An 18,951-nucleotide genomic window follows, 5' to 3' on the forward strand; every position below is an offset into this window, starting at 1 on the left:
ACCCCCGTCTCTACTAAAAATAACCAAAAACCCTGCCGGGCGAGGTGGTGGGCGCCTGTAGTCCCGCTGGTCAGGGGGAGGCTGAGGCATCGAAATGGCGTGAACTGGGAGCAGAGGCTTGCAGTGAGCTTGAGATCCGGCCCACTTTGCACTCCCCAGCCTGGGCGACAGAGCGAGACTCTGTCTCAAAAAAAAAAAAAAAAGAAAGAAATGATGAACTGCTTTGTGCTAATAGTTCCTGCAATGCCATCTGAGTTTGCCATGACATCCCCAGGGCACCTGGGCACTCAGTTTGGGAACTACAGCATTGTCTAACCTTGGTTCATCCTTTTCTTCTACACTGGGAACGTGATACAGGGTTTCTGTTGGAAGAAGATACAAAAGTAGGACATCCAGTTTGATTATGTAGCCTTCTTTGGATTGGAAACGATATGCGAAATTTTTTTCCTTTCCGTTGACCTTCAGCTAACTTTTAACATAGTCAATGGTGGCTCCTGCTTTTTGGCCACAGGTCAGTATGACAATGGAGAGGGAGCAGCATTTTTTAATATTTTCAATGGAAAACTTTGAAGATGTTCTCTCCCATTAACTATGCCAGGCATGCCTTCTCTTGCCGATGCCTGCCTCACCCCCACAACAGAAGCGCACACACTGTTCCTCCCCCTCTGGTCTCATTCTCTGTCCCTTCTTCAGAGATGCCGCCTGTCCCTTGGGTCAGTCCAAATTCTTCTCCTCGTCCATGGCCAGAGGAAATTCCTGGCCTCGTCCATGGCCAGAGCAGCCCTACCCTTCTCCTCCACGGTATTTACCCCACGTATTGCCTAATCACTTGGGAGAATGCCATGTCAACCACTGAGTGCTAGGGCAGAGCATGTTAGGACCTGTTGCCTGAGCGAGTGACTGTGTCTGGTGGTCTCCACTTATCCATGTGAGAGCATGAACTGTTTTCCTTTTCCAGAGCTTTGAGATTGAGCTGGAAGCCCCAGGATGACAATCTGGGTGTGGTCACTGAGGGGGTACACCTCCTGTGTGCTGGGAAGACAAAAGTGAAATAAAGATGAGCCTGCCTTCAGTTCCCAGGGGTGCCCACCATGGGCTGACCGTGGAACTCACTAGATGGAGATTAGGGAAGCACCAGATGCTGTGGGCTAGAGAGAGAGAGAGCACGCACCTGTGAGCCTCTGTCTGCATCCATCCATCTGTCTGGCCGTAGGGCTAGCAGATCAAAGGCTGAAGGTGACAGGGGTGGCTGACTTGTTGTTGGAGCCTAGATGCTAGGGGTCTGGGGCAGTGTGGGGTGGGGGGGGGATCCGCTGTGGGAAGAATTCACCCAAGAAGGCTGACCTCATCAAATCTGGGCCTTAGAAAAGTCGTCTGGCTCTCACATAGGAGTTCTCACTCTACCTCTCTTTCTTGCCCTATAACAGACTAGAAGTGGTTGGTTTTCCTCATGTTTCTTGTCATTGCAGTAAGAGTGGGCTCTTGAAGTTTCCCAAGCGTCTTACTTTCCTGTGGTCATGGGAAGGCTATGGGCATAGCAATAGGTCAGTATGGTCCCTTGAAGTGCAGGTGCTGTACAGGCCCAGAGTGGGTGCAGGAGTCCCAGGCGTCTTATGGTGATCCCCCTTGTGGGGCCATGGATGTCACTTTCTTTTCTTTCTTTTTCTTTTTCTTTTTTGAGACGGAGTTTCACTCTTGTTGCCCAGGCCTGGAGTACAGTGGCACAATCTTGGCTCACTGCAGTTTCCACCTCCCAGGTTCAAGCAATTGTCCGGCGTCAGCCTCTGGAGTAGTTGGGATTACAGGTGCCCGCCACCATGCCCAGCTAATTTTTTGTATTTTTAGTAGAGATGGGGGTTTCATCATGTTGGCCAGGCTTGTCTCCAACTTCTGACCTCAGGTGATCCACCCTTCTCGGCCTCCCGAAGTGCTGGGATTAGAGGTGTGAGCCACTGCGCCCGGCCAGATGTCACTTTCATTGGTTATCTTCAGAACCTCCTTAAAGAAACTCTGGGGTACTGGTAGCTCCCAGGTTTGTCCCATGTGTCGAACATGTCATACCTTCACATTCGAACAGACAACGTCCAACAGTTTCTTTCCTCAGGGACCTGGGTGTGTGTTAAGGATGGCGGCCACTGTGTCACGACCGTCTGTGTTGGACACTTCTGGTGTGTGTGTGTGCAGCTCACTAGTGAGGATTTCCTTAGTTCAGAGGCAAACTTAAACTGCCCAGGAATCAGATGCCAGGTTTTGGGCCACTCTATCTGCTTAGACCTGGTCTTCCCACTCCTGGGTCATGTACTTCTCTCTACCTTGGTGTCCCTATCTGTAAAGTGGGGATGAGGCCAGAAGCAGTGTTAGCATTTTTGAGGATTTAACTGTTACTTGTGAGCTGGCTAAGGAAGGGTGTTTTGGCTTTTGCAGTGGCTTAAAACACCAAATGAGGCAAGGTTGAAGAGTCAGGTTTTCTGTAGAAAACTGTTTTTTCCTCTTGTGAGCAGAAAATTCAGCTTCTGGCCAGGCGTGGTGGTTCACACCTGTAACCCCAGCAATTTGGGAGGCCAAGGTGGGCGGATCATCTGAGGTCAGGAGTTTGAGACCAGCCTGGCCAACAGGGTGAAACCCATCTCTACTAAAAATACAAATATTAGCCAGCCATGGTGGTACACGCCTGTAATCCCAGTTACTGGGGAGGCTGAGGTGGGAGAATCATTTGACCCCCGAAGACAGAGGTTGCAGTGAGCCAGGATTGTACCACTGCACTCCCTGGGCGACAGACCCTGTTTCAAAAAAAAAAAGAAAGAAAAGAAAAGAAAATTCAGCTTCCTTGGCTCAAGGGCCTGTCTAAGCCTGGTGAGAAGGTGAAGAAGAGTAGTCACTGGCCCAGGGCACACATGAGTTTTCATCCCTTGGCTTTGCTGGAAGTCTTTTTGGAAAGAGACAAGCATGGCCCAGCCCAGAAGTTCTGGAAGTCCTTGGCCTCATCTTGCCTCAGGGGCATTGCTTCAAGATTTCCAGAACGTCATTACTTAATGGAAAATTTATGGGGGCTGCTTCCTTTTGGGACAGCTTGGCTCTGCCCCCTGGCGGCCTGTGTCCTTGTGGCTGGGCTGCTCCCGTCCCTGCCTGCCATCACTCACCTGGCGTGTGCTTGTTGTGCAGCATCAGCTGTATGTTTCTGGAGCTGCTTTCTAGAAGAAATCTAATTGTAGAAACCAAACTGCATGGCATTCCTTGGCCTCACTCTGTGTACCTTCCATCCCGGGACCCAGGCTTCCCCAGTGCCTTTAGGCCTCCCCTCCCCCTTGGCCCCATCACACTTGTCCCCTTCAGTCACTTTGAACTTGCTGGTCCTGCCACATGGAAGCCTTCTCCAGCCGACTCCACATGTGAGTGGGGTTTAAACCCCACTGACATGTTTCCTTGTCTGTGATGCTGTCCTTCTGCCAATACTTGTGTCCAGTCACTTCGTGTGTCCTGTAATCTGTCTATGCCTGGACCAAGACTGGTACACTGGACCCAAGGTTCCCAGCAAGCTGGTATGTGGCTGGTATCATTTGTTCCTGTGTCTTCTCCTATCTCACTGGCCTCCTATCTCCACAGCCTAGTCCACGAAATTGTTTTATGTAGCAAATTCTCCATTTGGCAATTTTAAAATAGGATTATTTGCCAGAACTACATTTACAAAAATAGTTTGTGTAATCCTGGTTTAAATAAATTACACAAAGTAATTCACTGGCAGCTCGGGTGCCTAGTGTGTGCCAGGCATAAAGCTGCTTCTGCACCCACTAAAAGTTCATTCCAGAATGATATCTCCACTGAGTTCTTACGTTTATTACTAGAGATGCTTGTTAGATGCAGTCAGCCCCGAGCTTTCAAAGTTTTTCTTACTACTGGAACTGAGTTTAAAAAGCCGACCATATATATATACTTTTGCCAGTAGAAAATGTCACAAAAAGGATGCAAATGGCCAGTATACATCTGAGCAAGTGCCTTTTCTCATGACTCATCAGTGTGGAAACTCAGTCACTGCAAGGGGTGGGTTGTGTTTCCAGAGGGCAATATGGCAGTAAAAACATGCATACTGTTGACCTGCAGCTATACATCTTGGGGTTTGTCCCACTGGAAAAACTGGACAGGTATTCAGAACCACCGTTGTGAAGATGCTTGTGGCAGGGTTTGCAAAGTTGGGGTGGCCTTCAGCAGGAGTTGCTCAGGTGAGGGGAGGTACCAGAGCAGGTGCTCAGACAGGCACTGACAGCAGGGACCTGTGTTGCTACTGGGGGCGTGCCTTATAGTTAAGAAAAATGGTAGGTCTTGGCCGGGCACAGTGGCTCACACCTGTAATCCCAACACTTTGGGAGCCCGAGGCGGGTAGATCACGAAGTCAGGAGTTTTGAGACCAGCCTGGGCCAAGATTGTGAAACCCCATCTCTACTAAAAATACAAAAATTAGCCGGGCACGGTGGTGACCGCTTATAATCCCAGCTACTCGGAAGGCTGAGGCAGGAGAATTGTTTGAACCAGGGAGGCGGAGGTTTCAGTGAGCCGAGATCCCGCCACTGCACTCTAGCCTGGGCAACAAGAGCAAGGCTCCGTCTCAAAAAAAAAAAAAAAAGAAGAAGAAAATGATAGGTCTAGTATGGATTCATTTTTGTTTTATCGGCAGTAAACATGCAGATTTTTTTCTCAGCAAACCTGCATTATTTAAGTTACCAAGAAAATATTCTTAGTAAGTTTGTGGCTTTGCCCTGAGCACTTGGCAGTGGGCTGAGTGAACCATCCATGGGTGGGCGGACCTGGCCTTCCTGCTTCTCCTTGCCTGGCCCACCAAATGGAATTACTGACTTAGCTCGATGCTTCGTGTGTGACAAGTGCAAACAATTTTAATGTAAATGTCATATGTAGGAGTCTGCAAATCATCCTCTTCCACACTCAGGCAGCGTCTCCTAAAAGCTCACAGATAGGTAAAGGGATGTGCAGGTTTGTGAGACGTGGTGTCATTGTACCTCCTTCCCCATGATCTTCATAGTTCCCAGAGCCCCTGCTGGTTCCTAGTGGGCTCTCACCACCTCACTCTGCCTCCTGTGTTGGATTGTGGTCTCCTCCCTGCTGGAGGGTAAGTCTTTGGGGAGAGGAGATACTAGAACCCTTTCAGTCAAAGCATGGGGTGGCCCCTCTGGTCAACCTGGCCAGCTACTGCCAGGGAAGCTCAGTCCTTGGAGACCACAGCCGGAAGGACTTGTCATTCTGAGCAGTGCCCATCTGCTAACTGATCTCTCACAGGGACTCTTCTCTTCCTTTGTAGAGTGCCTGGTGAAGAATGTGATGGGATCACTAGCATGTCTGCGGAGAGCGGCCCTGGGACGAGATTGAGAAATCTGCCAGTAATGGGGGATGGACTAGAAACTTCCCAAATGTCTACGACGCAGGCCCAGGCCCAACCTCAGCCAGCCAACGCAGCCAGCACCAACCCCCCGCCCCCAGAGACCTCCAACCCTAACAAGCCCAAGAGGCAGACCAACCAACTGCAATACCTGCTCAGAGTGGTGCTCAAGACACTATGGAAACATCAGTTTGCGTGGCCTTTCCAGCAGCCTGTGGATGCCGTCAAGCTGAACCTCCCTGTGAGTAGTGTGGGCAGGGCCCAGGGCTGCCATCGTCGAGGTCTCCTCCTGCATGTCTCCTGGTCAGGACAGATCCTGGGGGAGGGTAGGAGATGCATTTGGAGTTGTGGTGAGAGCTTCACGGCCCTTGAGTGAGTGGTTTCAGCAGTTCTAATCAGTTGAAATCGGGGAGAAAGAACAAGTTAATTGGCTTAACAATAACTGGTTTCTTAGATACTGGAATCCTGGGGAAAATTGTGTAGAGGTTGAAGCAGTGGGAGAAAGGAAGGCCTACAGATCTACTTCCAGTTCCATGGTGAGTTGAAGTCAGAGCACTTGGCCATCCTGGCCCCTTCCTTTCTCAAGTGTGGACATAGTTGATCAAGGATAAGTAGACATAGTTGATCAAACTATGCTAGAGGGGGATCGGCTTGCCGCAATAGCAGTCACCTAGCATCATCGTCACCGTCACCCAGAGCACGCAGTGGGGAAAGGTAGTGTATTACCTCCCAGGGAGCGCAAGTACATGGAGGTGACCCCAGGTGGAGAAAGGTGGCTGTGGCTGCAGCTGCACAGGCAGTGTTGCCCTCCCTCCCTCTGACTGCAGCACACTTGCTCTTGTGCTTTTTGTGAGCCCACCACTCTTCTCTTTCCCTAGAGAGTTTTCCATTTGCCCATATCCCTAGCAAACTGTTCTGCAAGCACAACTTGTATCTCCAACTGAACCTCAGGGAGCAGATGGAATAAATGCTTTAGTTTTTTTTCTTTTGTTTAAAGCACCAAGGACTAATTGTCTTTAAATTGTCCTTTACTGTTTGCTAAGTCCCGTGCACCCCCTGGCAAGTGCATTAGGTGGTTGCAGCCACTGACCCAGGCTGGTGTGTGTACACTAGAGCTACTCGGGTATAGGAGCAGCCTTAGCCTCTGCCAGGCATCCAGACTCCCAAGTTTAAAGCCATTGTGTCTGTAAGAACTGTCTGGTGCTATTGGTTCACTGAATACGTGTCGTGCACCCGGGGGAAGATAATCAGAAGAGGGCAGTATGTGTCTGGGTCTTGAGCTGGCTCAGGAAAGGTATGGAGGCAAAAGGGGCCCCACTCTCTATTGACCAAAATAAGGAGTGGAGGCAGTCAGCTGTGTTGGCCTGCGGGAGGGAGACTGTTGGGGGAGCTCACTGCACCAGTCTCTAGCCGGGCAGGGCAGGGTCCATAGTTGAGAGTGACGTTCTCAGAGCAGATGCACAGAACCAGGAGAGAAGGAGCTGGGGGCTGGAGTGGAACCCAGAGCGCTGTGAGGCCCTTAGGGGTTGGGGGGAAGGCAGAAGGCCTACAGAAGAGAGCATTTCCCCAGATTCCAACATCAGAAGCTACAGGGAGGTCAAAGAGATGAGGATTCCGACCTGACCGTCCTGTTGACCTTTAGGAGGGCATTGGTGACCTTAGGAAGACGTGACACAGAAGTAGAAACCAGATTTGCGACGGTGTGAATGCAAAGGTGAGGATGTGAAGCCACCATTTCAAGAAGCTTGGCTTTGAAGGGAAATGCATCAGTGCCAGAATAGCAGAGGGGTCAGCTTGTTACAAGAAAACACAGTGGGAACTGAAGCAGGGAGGGCTGAGAAGGTGAAGACAGGAGAAGGAAGGGCTGGGCGACTTGAGATTGCCGGGAAGCAGCAGCATCCCAGGTGAGGCTGAGGGAACAGTGCTGACCAGCAGGTCAGACAAATATGGGTGGTTGGTTAGGCCATGGGGTTTGGGAGTTCAAGGTCAGTCTCTGAAGTGCAGGCCAGAGAGTGGCCAGGACATTCTTGCTCCGGGCAGAGTGTGAAGCTACCTGTCCCTGTGACTGTTGACGTTGCCCTCATTAGCTCTGACATAAGAGGAAGGGACTGATCCATGGTGGCTCTGATCTGATGTCTTCAGAGATGGGAGAGTGAGGAGCTGAGGAGGGAGCTTGCTGGATGAGAGTGGTCTCAGGGCGTTTGGTGGGGGCTGAGCCAAAGGGGATGCTTGATCAGGAGCATCGTCATGCTAAAGCTGTTTTCCGGGGACTTCCTTCTTCAGGAGATGTTAAGGCCACCCCAAAAAGTATTCCTTGTCTGTTTTCTGATGCCTTCTAGGTCTTCACCCGCATTTTTTGTTTGTTTGTTTGTTTGTTTTTGAGACAGAGTCTCGCTCTTTCGCCCAGGCTGGAGTGCAGTGGCCCGATCTCAGCTCACTGCAAGCTCCGCCTCCCGGGTTTACGCCATTCTCCTGTCTCAGCCTCCCGAGTAACTGGGACTATAGGCGCCCGCCACCTCGCCTGGCTAGTTTTTTGTATTTTTTAGTAGAGACGGGGTTTCACGGTGTTAGCCAGGATGGTCTCGATCTCCTGACCTCGTGATCCACCCGTCTTGGCCTCCCAAAGTGCTGGGATTACAGGCTTGAGCCACCGCGCCCGGCCTTCACCCGCATTTGATCTCCTGTCATGCCCCTAAACCTTACTATCCAGGCTGGCAGTTCCTCTTCCTCCACTGTTCTCTCTGTCTTCACCCCAATTCCTCTTCACTGTTCTGTTTGCCCTTGAGCCATGTGACACACTGTGGCCAATTCAGTGGCCTTTGGCCATAGAATAAAATCTAAATTTCCACTGTGATAGATCTATTCAGACTTGGTTCTCTTGGTGAAGGAGGTCAGAGCATAGACAGTGGTGTCGATAATCTGCTTCCAGTCTCCCCTCTTCACCACTTGCCTAAGGTACCCAGGTGTGTACTTGTAGCCCCCACCCCTAGGGGAGTTCCATGACCTGTGCCAAACCCTTACATGTAAGCAGGTGGCCCTTGTCTCTTTCTCGTGGATGTCAGAACATCTCAAAACCCCACACCCATACCCTGTGCTGGCCTTTCCAACACTCTCCACTACCATTCCCGAGCAGGGCCTTGGTGCTTGCTGTTAGCACACCTGCTCTCTCCTCCCTGCAAGAGCCTCTCCATCTGCAGCCTGTGCCTCTACCTTGGGACTCCACTTGGATTTGGTTCTGATACGCCACTCAAACTTAATTACGGGAGCACCTCTCCCCAGTCAGGGTGATGGCTCAGAAAGTTTGGCTCTCAGTGGGTCGGGCCATCAGCCTAAGCTGGTCTAGTTATCGGGGGCTTGCTGTCTGGGTGCAGCCCCCTGCCTGGCCCTCTGTGATTCTCACACCTGGAAACTCAGGCACTGCTTAATCTGTCCCCACATTCCTTCTGTGGTTGTTTTTAAAAATGAACTTAGTTTTAGAATAGGTTTAGATTTAGAGAAAAAGTTGTGAGAATGATGCAGTTTGATTTCAGGCACTTTAAGACATTTGCATCTGTTATCTGGCTCCTTCTATTTGGCACTTAGAGAATAAGATCTGAAGGTTTGAGGGTTGGGATGGCGGATTTTTTTTTTTTTTTTTAAAACTAAGGATTGTAAAGGCTGTCCAGATTTGTCATTTGGCAGTTAATCTGGTCGTTCAACTGTATCTGGATACTAAAGAATCCTTAGTGGTAGACTATGTGCAAGTGAAAGAAACATGAGTCCGGTGAACTTGACTAAGGGTGGAAGCTTATGCTCTGCAGCTCTTCATGGTGACAAGGAGGCAGGAGTGCCAGGGCCAAGGGTTAAGAGTGGGCTCCAGCATTGACGCCAGGGGAATTTGCATTTTATGGACATGTAAAATTTCAAATGGTGGAGACAAGTAGGACGTGCCATGGATTGTCTTACTAGGTGAGAATTGCTTTTTAAAAGGCTGCCTGGTTTTCCCCTTACTTATTAAAAGTAAAAGAATATTTTAGCATCTATAAAAAGAAAAAATCTGCATTTCAATAAAGGCAACCTGTTCTAAGGTAGAGCAGTTGGAAACTTGTATGTTTCCCTCTGAATTACTCTCCAGCATTTAGGAACCCTTCCCCGCTCCACTGTGTTTTGGTGTTCCCCCTCGAGATCACTTGCTGATGCCAGTAGGAGCTGTGGTTCCCGTGGATTTACCTGTGCAGCAGCCAGGGGTGAGGTCCCCAGGCCAGCCTGGCCAGCCCAGCGTTTGTGCTGCCTGGCTGCCTAGGTGACGCTGGACTTTTGCTCTCTGCTCTCCAGGATTACTATAAGATCATTAAAACGCCTATGGATATGGGAACAATAAAGAAGCGCTTGGAAAACAACTATTACTGGAATGCTCAGGAATGTATCCAGGACTTCAACACTATGTTTACAAATTGTTACATCTACAACAAGGTGAGATATGGGGGTGGGTGTCCAGCTGCCCTGGGGAGAGTGGAGGAGAGGCGACGGCAGTGGGCATGTCAGGAGCCCGTGGGCAGGGGTGTTGGGTGTGGCTGGGCTTCGAGTCTGGCAAGAGGAGACCCTTGGAGGTAGAGGTAATGAGACCTGTGGTTGTGCCTGTGGCTGGGTATGGGCTTTTTTGCTGGGAGGAGGGTGCTGGCCATGTTGAACTTGCAAGCCGTCCTTGTTAGCCTGAAGCATGTGCTTCTGGTGCCCTTGGGATTTTGGTTCCTGAGCATGTCTAGTAGAGAAGGTGTGAGGAGAATAGTGGCGACTCATGACAAAGTCCATTTGGGTGATGTAAATTGTTAGGAAAGAGCCTGCTAAAATGTAGTTGTGCAGAGGTGTGCCCAAACAGACCTCCACGTGAGAGAGGGTGTGATGGGGCCGGCGCAGAGCTCAGTTGCTCTGTGGGTGATGGTCTGCTGGAACTGTGGACATGACTGTCGATAACTCTTGGCCATAGATGAAGTGTCCCCCCGATCCTACATGTAGACCTGAAGGTCACTTCCTAACCCCGTAGCCAAACCTTTCGGCTCGGCTGTGCCATGAAGCCAGATCATTTGTTTACAGTTCAGACCACAGATGTGATTAAAATCAACCCTTTCAAATAGAACGACTCTGGAGGGAGACACTATACAGAACTCAGCTTTTGACCTCTGCTGGTGTAGTGGGTAAAAATGCCCAGAAGAGATGGGTAGGTGAGTTTCTTGAAGTTTACTGTGTTTTTTAAAGTTTCAGCTCTCACCACTTAGGTTTGAGCAAAATGTGCAGACCAGGCTCTCAGTTTAGAACTGAGTGGGAACAGCATGTTATAGATGAGGTGACAGAGTGGGAGCCCTAAACTAGTGTGAGATGTGCAGTGCCCAGAGTCCTGGTAAGCTGCCATGGGGGTACATTGGGGAGCATTGCTGGGGCCCTGCTAATGTATCATGGCAAGAAATCCTGTGTCATTCAAGTATTTCTGGTGAAACTGAATTGTGTCAAAGGAGGGCCCCTTTCAGTGATTGGCTGAGCTTGGCAGATGCTCAAGGCATTAGGATGGCTTCTCAGACAGGCCAGAGCTTAAAAGATGAGGGAGGTGTAGGTAGACAAGTGTAGGCTCAGCACACCTGTGGGAACACAAGCCTCTGTGATACCTGGTAGTGTAGCCATTGTGGCTCCTTTGGGTGCAGATCGGGGAAGGACCCGGAATACGACGCTTCATGCTTTGGGGGCAGGGGGTGGCATGGGGTGCCCTGTCTACAGAGGTGGGGAGGGGAGGGCCCTCTGACTCTACCCCTGTGTCTCCTTATCCAGCCTGGAGATGACATAGTCTTAATGGCAGAAGCTCTGGAAAAGCTCTTCTTGCAAAAAATAAATGAACTACCCACAGAAGAAACCGAGATCATGATAGTCCAGGCGAAAGGAAGAGGACGTGGGAGGAAAGAAGCAGGTAGAGTACTGAAATAGCAAGTAAACTGACTTTCTCCCCGACCTTTGTCCCTTTTCCAAGTTCAGTGGGGGGCTGGGAGTGGCAGGAAGATGGTGACATTATATACTGCATGCCGTGTTTGGACATGTGAGATTGGGTTTGGTGTTGGATCCATCCCACAGGGTCATGTGGCCCTGTGGCCTCTCGTAAGCAGAAATAATTGGGCCCTGCCTTTTCTGAGGGTAGGTGATGGATTTACGATAAAAAGAAAGTGTAACTTTTCAAAGCACTTTGACATTTTTTGAACACTTGACTCTACCAGTATCATAGGTGGTTTTTACTTTTCCATTTTAAGGACATTAACATGACCAGAAATCATTTTAACTAACATCTCAGCTCTAAACCTTGAGGTTGGAAATTGGAATTACCTTAATGCACTGGTGTCAGAGCTATCCCTGCTTCTTCTGATGCTCAGTCATCTGAAGTGAAAGCCTTCCGCATCCATTTCTGCCTGTCACCACCCCCAACTGACACAGGGTTCCAGGGGCCAGCTGGCAGAGCTGTGCACTCCAGGAAATTACTCTGTCTAGGAAACTAGCAGCTACTGTCCACATCTTGTCCTTTGCAACTCCATGCTGCAGAAGGGTGACATTTGCAAGGTGGTCCCTGAGTGTGAGTTGTTTGCTTTTCTGAGCAGCAGCCTTTCACCTGGCCTCCCACGCTGTTCTGAAGTGGTGGCAGAAAGGGGGTTGCTGCATCCCCTGCTGCACGCAGAGGTAAATAAGGAGAACTAGTCTCACGTGTCATCCTGTGGCTCTTGTACGTATCAGATCACATCCCTGATCCTCATATAAGTCACATCCCTTATCCTTACATGAGGATATTGGTCCTCACTCCCTGGGACCAGGGGTTTGGGCTGCACGCTGGGCAGACAGACATGGTGGCACCTCCTGTTCCAGTCTGGGAGAAGCCCAGCAGTTGTGCCAGGGGAATGAGAATTGGGAAACTCAGTGGAATCTCACCCTTGCTCCTTGAGATGCACAGAGAACATGGGTGTTGCTTGAGCTGGTAGATGAAGACACTGGGTGTCTTTGTCCGTTTTCATGGCAGCGAGCATGCACACGAAGGATGTGGTGACCCAGGTTATGCTCCCAGACATTCGCACCCTGGTCCATCTGCTCTTGTTAGAGCTCTGACCTTAACCCCTCATTTTTTGCAGCTGGTTGGGTGAGCCACGTGACCATTGTGTGTTTGGACTCCCTGCACAGCTGCTGGGAGGCAGCGCCGGAGCCAGTCATGAAGGGCAGCAGTCCAGCTGCCCCCTGTGGCTCGCGGAGGTGGGGGTCTGCCAGTTTTCAGAAACTTTGGCAAGGGTGGCTACTGCCGGCTCCCTGCCAGAAGCTTTTACTCAGAAGACAGTGCTTCTGGGAACAAGGGCAGCTGTGCCTGGAAGCTCTGAGTGTTTTCCTGCTCTCTGTCCCCTGTCAGCCTGTGCTTCCTGCTCCTTCAGCCTGAGCCTCCAGGCTTCATGAAGGGGTCTTTGTGCCTGAGTTGGGAGTCGCAGCCAGGACGCCCTAGGAAATGAGAAGTGCGGTTTTCTGCTGTTCTCTGAGCCCCAGGGACAGGTGGACCGGTTTGGCAGAGTGGAGTCTGGGATGTTCATTTCTCAGGCAAATGCAGCACGCAGATATGCGCTCACTGTGTGTAGTGTGTGTCCCCATAAGGTCAACCAGCATGTGGACGTTAGCATGGCCTCTAACTCCCTGTCTTATTATGATTCGTAGGGACAGCAAAACCTGGCGTTTCCACGGTACCAAACACAACTCAAGCATCAACTCCTCCGCAGACCCAGACCCCTCAGCCGAATCCTCCTCCTGTGCAGGCCACGCCTCACCCCTTCCCTGCTGTCACCCCAGACCTCATCGTCCAGACCCCTGTCATGACAGTGGTGCCTCCCCAGCCACTGCAGACACCCCCGCCGGTGCCCCCCCAGCCACAACCCCCACCCGCTCCAGCTCCCCAGCCTGTACAGAGCCACCCACCCATCATCGCGGCCACCCCACAGCCTGTGAAGGTGAGTGTCCTGGATTCTGGAGGGCTGCTGTCACCAGGGAGGAGAGCAACCCTGTCCTTGCCCGTGCTTTACACAAAGCCTGTCCTGGGTCCCGGGCAAGGGTGGGTGTTTCTGGGAAGATCTTGCTGTGTTGAAATTGCAGCCCAGAAGCAGCTGCCCCACTGACTCAAAAGATCCCATAATTGTGTCACACCTCCTAGTGGGTTCTTGCCCCGCCCCCGTCCCTCTCTAATTTAGACTGTGCATATTTGCAGATGTGCCATCTAAATAGTCTCTGAATTGTGCCTCTCCTGGGCACTTGGGGGGAGGCCCTGGTGTTAGGTAGTAAGCAGCCTCCAGAGGTCCCTTGGCTTCCAAGTGAGCACACAGTTTTATGCTTTCTCCTGCCACAGGCAGGTCCTGTCCCAGCTGCAGAGCAGAGTGGTGGAACAGCGTCTGCCTGTCCTTGGCCCTTTGCCTGTGCAGTTATCTTTGGGTCCATCCTATATGAATGTTGGGGCCCTAGACAGGGCATGGCTTTGGGGGTGACCCTGAGGGCAGCTGTGCTGGCTGCCACTTCTGACTGTGCCTGTTGGCATCCATGTTCTTGGCAGACAAAGAAAGGAGTGAAGAGGAAAGCAGACACCACCACCCCCACCACCATTGACCCCATTCACGAGCCACCCTCACTGCCCCCGGAGCCCAAGACCACCAAGCTGGGCCAGCGGCGGGAGAGCAGCCGGCCTGTGAAACCTCCAAAGAAGGACGTGCCCGACTCTCAGCAGCACCCGGCACCAGAGAAGAGCAGCAAGGTCTCAGAGCAGCTCAAGTGCTGCAGCGGCATCCTCAAGGAGATGTTTGCCAAGAAGCACGCCGCCTATGCCTGGCCCTTCTACAAGCCTGTGGACGTGGAGGCACTGGGCCTGCATGACTACTGTGACATCATCAAGCACCCCATGGACATGAGCACAATCAAGGTGAGTGGGATGTGCCTGAGCAGAGGGACAAGGTCAGGCACATCAGAGCCTGACCCTAGCCTTTCCGGTCCAAGAGGAGGCCTAGGCCTGGAACGGTGGCTGCGTGGGCTTTTCCTGCTAACTCGAAGAAACTGAGCGCCCCCTGCTGGCCGCTGTGGGTCATGCTCTGAGACCCCGTGCTTGGCCATTGTGGCTGCGGATGGCTGTGCTGCCCCTTCCCCTAGTCTGAGGAAAAGCAAGACAAGCCCTCTGGCCTTGGGGGCCCAGGGCCCCAGGTACCTTGCCCACACAGTAGATGCTCCATGAGAGTTTGGGACTTGGCAGCCTTGCCAGCCTCTTTCTGGTGGGGAAGGCCTTGCTATCTCTTCTGTGTGGGAGGCACGCTGTAAGTGCCAACATTTTCACCATAGTGTTTTGAGACCTTTTTGGTTTTAAAACTTACTACGTGTGTCTTCTTCTGGGAGTGGAGTCCCAAACATGGGGCAGGCAGAACAGGGAACAGTGCTGTGTCCGTTTGACGAGCTCCTGTACTGTGTCATCACGATGAGCTGGGCCCAGCCCTCTCCATCACTTCTCCCCCTCAGTTCTGGTTCAGGCTCCACCTCCTGTGGGTTCTGAGTCTACCTGCTTGTGAGCCAGGCAGGTAAGCTGGGATGCTGGCAGGGCCAATCCCAGCCCTGAGGCTGAGAACTGGGGTGATGGCCTGTCCCCCACTAGAATCTTGACAAAACTGAGAGCCAAGAAACCAACTTGCTCCTCTGGGCAGCCCTTTCATCTGCTGCCAGCTACTTCTCCATGGTCACTTGGGCAGACACAGCTGACAGGGACCTGTCTTGTTTTCCAGTCTAAACTGGAGGCCCGTGAGTACCGTGATGCTCAGGAGTTTGGTGCTGACGTCCGATTGATGTTCTCCAACTGCTATAAGTACAACCCTCCTGACCACGAGGTGGTGGCCATGGCCCGCAAGCTCCAGGTGAGGCTTGGGGGAGGGCACAGCCACCCTCAGCAGAGCGGGCTGAGGTCCTCGTGGGAGCAGACCTCTGTGGGCCTTGGCAGTTTTTTTTCTGTCACTTTCCTTGGGATAATGCCATGTTGCTTTAGAAAAGTGCCTAAACTCAGCCTAGTGCACACATTTTAAGTTGAGATTATTCAGTTAAAGTAGAGTGGGTGTTCCACTGCAGGCCCCCTTCCCCATCCTCCACCAGCTCTCATTTGCTTTTGGCTGAAAGAGCGGGTGTGTGTTGTGCATGGCCCAGTCTCTCCTACAAAACACCTGTCTCAAGTGGTTCGGGGGTGGGGGGCACTCTTGCCAAGTAGGCTCTGTCACAGTTGTGAGCTGAGGACATCTGCACTGTGGACATCTTTCCACCAGAGCCTTAAGAGCCTTCTAGCTGCAGAATGGTTGTTTTTCCACATGGCCACAATTCTGATGGGGGATCCTGGGCCACTTCCTTCAAGTTGAGAGCCTGGGTGGTGCACAATGTGAAATACACGTGTGGATGGGGAGGGGAGATTATAGCATAGACGTGTGAACTATTATTTTTTTAAGAAAGGAAAAATATTTAGGTTTAAAAAACGGCTTTCTTTGGTTAATAAGATTGGGTTAAAATTTTGGAGAATAAAGTCAATATTTAGTACTATCAATCATCTTTTCTTTCTTTTTTTTTTTTTTTTTTTTTTTGCGGGGAGGGGGGGTCTTAATTATTGGAGACAGGGTCTCGTTCTGTCACCCAGGCTGGAGTGTAGTGACACAATCATAGTCACGGCAGCCTCTGCCTTCCAGGCTCAAGCAATCCTCCCACCTCAGCCTCCCGAGTAGCTGGGACTACAGACTTGCACCACCATGCCCAGCTAATTTTGCCTCTTTTCTTTTCTTTTTTCTTAAAGAGGTGGAGTTTTGCCATGTTGCACAGGCTGTTCTGGAACCCCTGGGCTTAAGTGTTCCACCTGCCTCGGACTCCCAAAGTGCTGGGATTACAGACCCATCTTCTTTTTTAAATTATTAAAACCTGTAGATAAATGGCCGGGCGCGGTGGCTCAAGCCTGTAATCCCAGCACTTTGGGAGGCCGAGACGGGTGGATCACGAGGTCAGGAGATCGAGACCATCCTGGCTAATACGGTGAAACCCCGTCTCTACTAAAAAAAAAAATACAAAAAACCAGCCGGGCGACGAGGCGGGCGCCTGTAGTCCTAGCTACTCGGGAGGCTGAGACAGGAGAATGGCGTCAACCCGGGAGGCGGAGCTTGCAGTGAGCTGAGAGCCGGCCACTGCACTCCAGCCTGGGAGGCAGAGCAAGACTCCGTCTCAAAAAAAAAAAAAAAAAAAAAAACTGTAGATAAATGATCATAAAAATTCCCAGCCTTTTCTCCCCAAGGCCATGGGTTGCTTCGGTTCTCAGGGTCAGAGCAGGCTGTGTGCCGGGCCACCTGCCATCATGAGGTGCTGATGTGCTCATTGTAGGCCTCAGCAGGCTTCTGCACTCCTGGCTCTCACAGCCATCTGCTTCCAGGGCAGAAGTGAGGACTTGGAAAGCCTTTGGTGACCTGCAGATCTGTGCCGGGCAGAGGTCACCAGAGCCCCACTGTCTGCTTGCCTCCCAGCTGCGCTAGTTCCTCGTGTTGTCCCAGACTCCCCACCATAGCACCCCATACCTGCTCCCACTGGACCTAAGGCACTGTGTGTCTCCTGTTCTCTGTGGATCAGGGGCTGCCTTGACTTCAGAGGACATGTGCTCAAACTCTTGAGGTAGGGTAAACACTTTCCTTGTGAAGTTTGTTGGGCTTTTTCTTACTAGTATGGATGTGTCTCTTGTTATTTAAATGCGTGCTCAGGGCCGGGCGCGATGGCTCAACCCTGTAATCCCAAGCCACTTTTTTTTGGGGAGGCCAAACGGCGGATCACGAGGTCCAGGAGATCGAGACATCCTGGCTAAACACGGGAAAACCCCGTCCCTACAAAAAAAACAAAAAAGTAGCCGGGCGAGGTGGCGGGCACCTGTAATTCCCAGCTACTTGGAGGCTAGGCAGGAGAAATGGCGTAACCCAGGAGGCGGAGCCTTGCACGTGAGCTGAGATCCGGCCCAAGCACTCCAGCCTGGCCAAGCGAGAACCCGTCCTCAAAAATAAAATAAATAAATAAAATAAATAATAAATAAATAAACAAATAAATAAATAAATAAATAAAATAAATGCGTGCTCAGGCTTGGGGCTTTTATTTCTTTTGTTAGGGTTTTTTTTTTTTTGGAAACGGGGTCTCATTCTGCTTACTGCAGCCTCAACCTGCTGTGCTCAGTTGAGCCTCCCAAGTAGCTAGGACAATAAGCGTGTGCCACCATGCCTGGCTAATTTTTGTATTTTTTGGTAGACATGGCGTCTCATTGTGTTGCCCAGGCTGGTCTCAAACTCCTGGGCTTAGGTGATCCACCCACTTCAGCCTCCCAAACTTCCAGGATTACAGGTATGAGCCACGGCACCTGGCCTGTTTCTTAGTTTTATTTTCTGTGACTTGGGGAGTTGTTGCCCTCTCTTCACTTTGGTGGTGTATGTGTGCCTTCTTCACAAACAACATTGCCCCTTCGTCATTCATGTTTGCATTTCCCATCCTTGAAGGAGTTGAGGCTTTTTAATTTCTTTCCTTTTTTTTTTTTTTTTTGAGATGGAGTCTCTTTCTGTCACCCAGGCTGGAGTGCGATGACAAATCTCACCTCACTGCAACCTCACCCTCCTGGGTTCAAGCAATTCCCCTGCCTCAGCCTCCTGAGTAGCTGGGATTACAGGCGCACACTACTACACCCAGCTAATTTTTGTATTTTTAGTAGAGACGGGGTTTCACCATATTGGTCAGGCTGGTCTTGAACTCCTGACCTCGTGATCCGCCTGCTCAGCCTCCCAAAGTGCTGGGATTACAGGCGTGAGCCACCATGCCCGGCCAGGCTTTTTAATTTGAATGCAGTTTTTGTTCAGTGCCACCCGGTGGCAGTGGCGCCCTCAGATTTGTGCCTTAAGCTCCTCCATCGCTCCCTCTCTCCCACTCTCTTGAGAAGACGGGCACAGCTTTTGCCCACACTGCTCACGTTGATACCCATGCCCTTCATCTACCCTCACAGGAAGAACTCAGCAGAAACAGATTCTCTCCCAGCACCAGAGGTGACTGTTTTGAGCTACTTTACTAAGAGAAAGAAAAGAAAAAGCACCTTCTGATGCATTCTATCCCTTCCTTCCTCATTTTAATCTCATTTTTCCTGTCCTCTCCTGCACCCTGGAGCCACCTCCTTTTCACAGATATTCTCCAACAAAGATTTTTGGGACTTAAGTGTTTTTTGCATTTTTCTCCTTCTGGGAAACCTGCCTGAATGTAGAGTTTACCAAGGCCACTGGGATGTCTGTCACACCACAGACCCTGCAGCAGAAGAGTTTCTTCTACACACAGGCTACAGGTGCTGAACTGGAGTAGACACAGGCCTCACTCTTAAGGGGGTCCCAGTGCAGGCCAAGGGGTAGGGGGTGCTTGTGGGTGGGCTGCCTCTGGCCCAGCCTGCTTTGCCTGCCCTTGGGAGGGGTACCTCTCTGCCAGTGCTTGGCAGAGGTGTTTCTCTTTGAGCAACAGAGTTGATGTGGAGG

At 51.1% G+C, this 18,951-nt stretch overlaps 1 protein-coding gene across 1 annotated transcript in view; it reads left to right on the plus strand.

Annotated features, from left to right (window-relative positions):
• The window catches only part of BRD4 (bromodomain containing 4), a 100,956-nt gene that overhangs the window by 56,841 nt on the left and 25,164 nt on the right, over positions 1-18,951 (plus strand). Inside the window, 6 exon segments of the mRNA XM_017863558.1 lie at positions 5,309-5,627; positions 9,701-9,838; positions 11,186-11,321; positions 13,085-13,374; positions 13,968-14,330; positions 15,175-15,303. Coding sequence (XP_017719047.1) covers positions 5,343-5,627; positions 9,701-9,838; positions 11,186-11,321; positions 13,085-13,374; positions 13,968-14,330; positions 15,175-15,303 — 1,341 coding nt within the window. The 5' untranslated portion in view covers positions 5,309-5,342.

The sequence above is a fragment of the Rhinopithecus bieti genome, unplaced genomic scaffold, assembly GCF_001698545.2.
Source record: "Rhinopithecus bieti isolate Rb0 unplaced genomic scaffold, ASM169854v2 scaffold_71542, whole genome shotgun sequence".
NCBI lineage: Eukaryota > Metazoa > Chordata > Mammalia > Primates > Cercopithecidae > Rhinopithecus > Rhinopithecus bieti.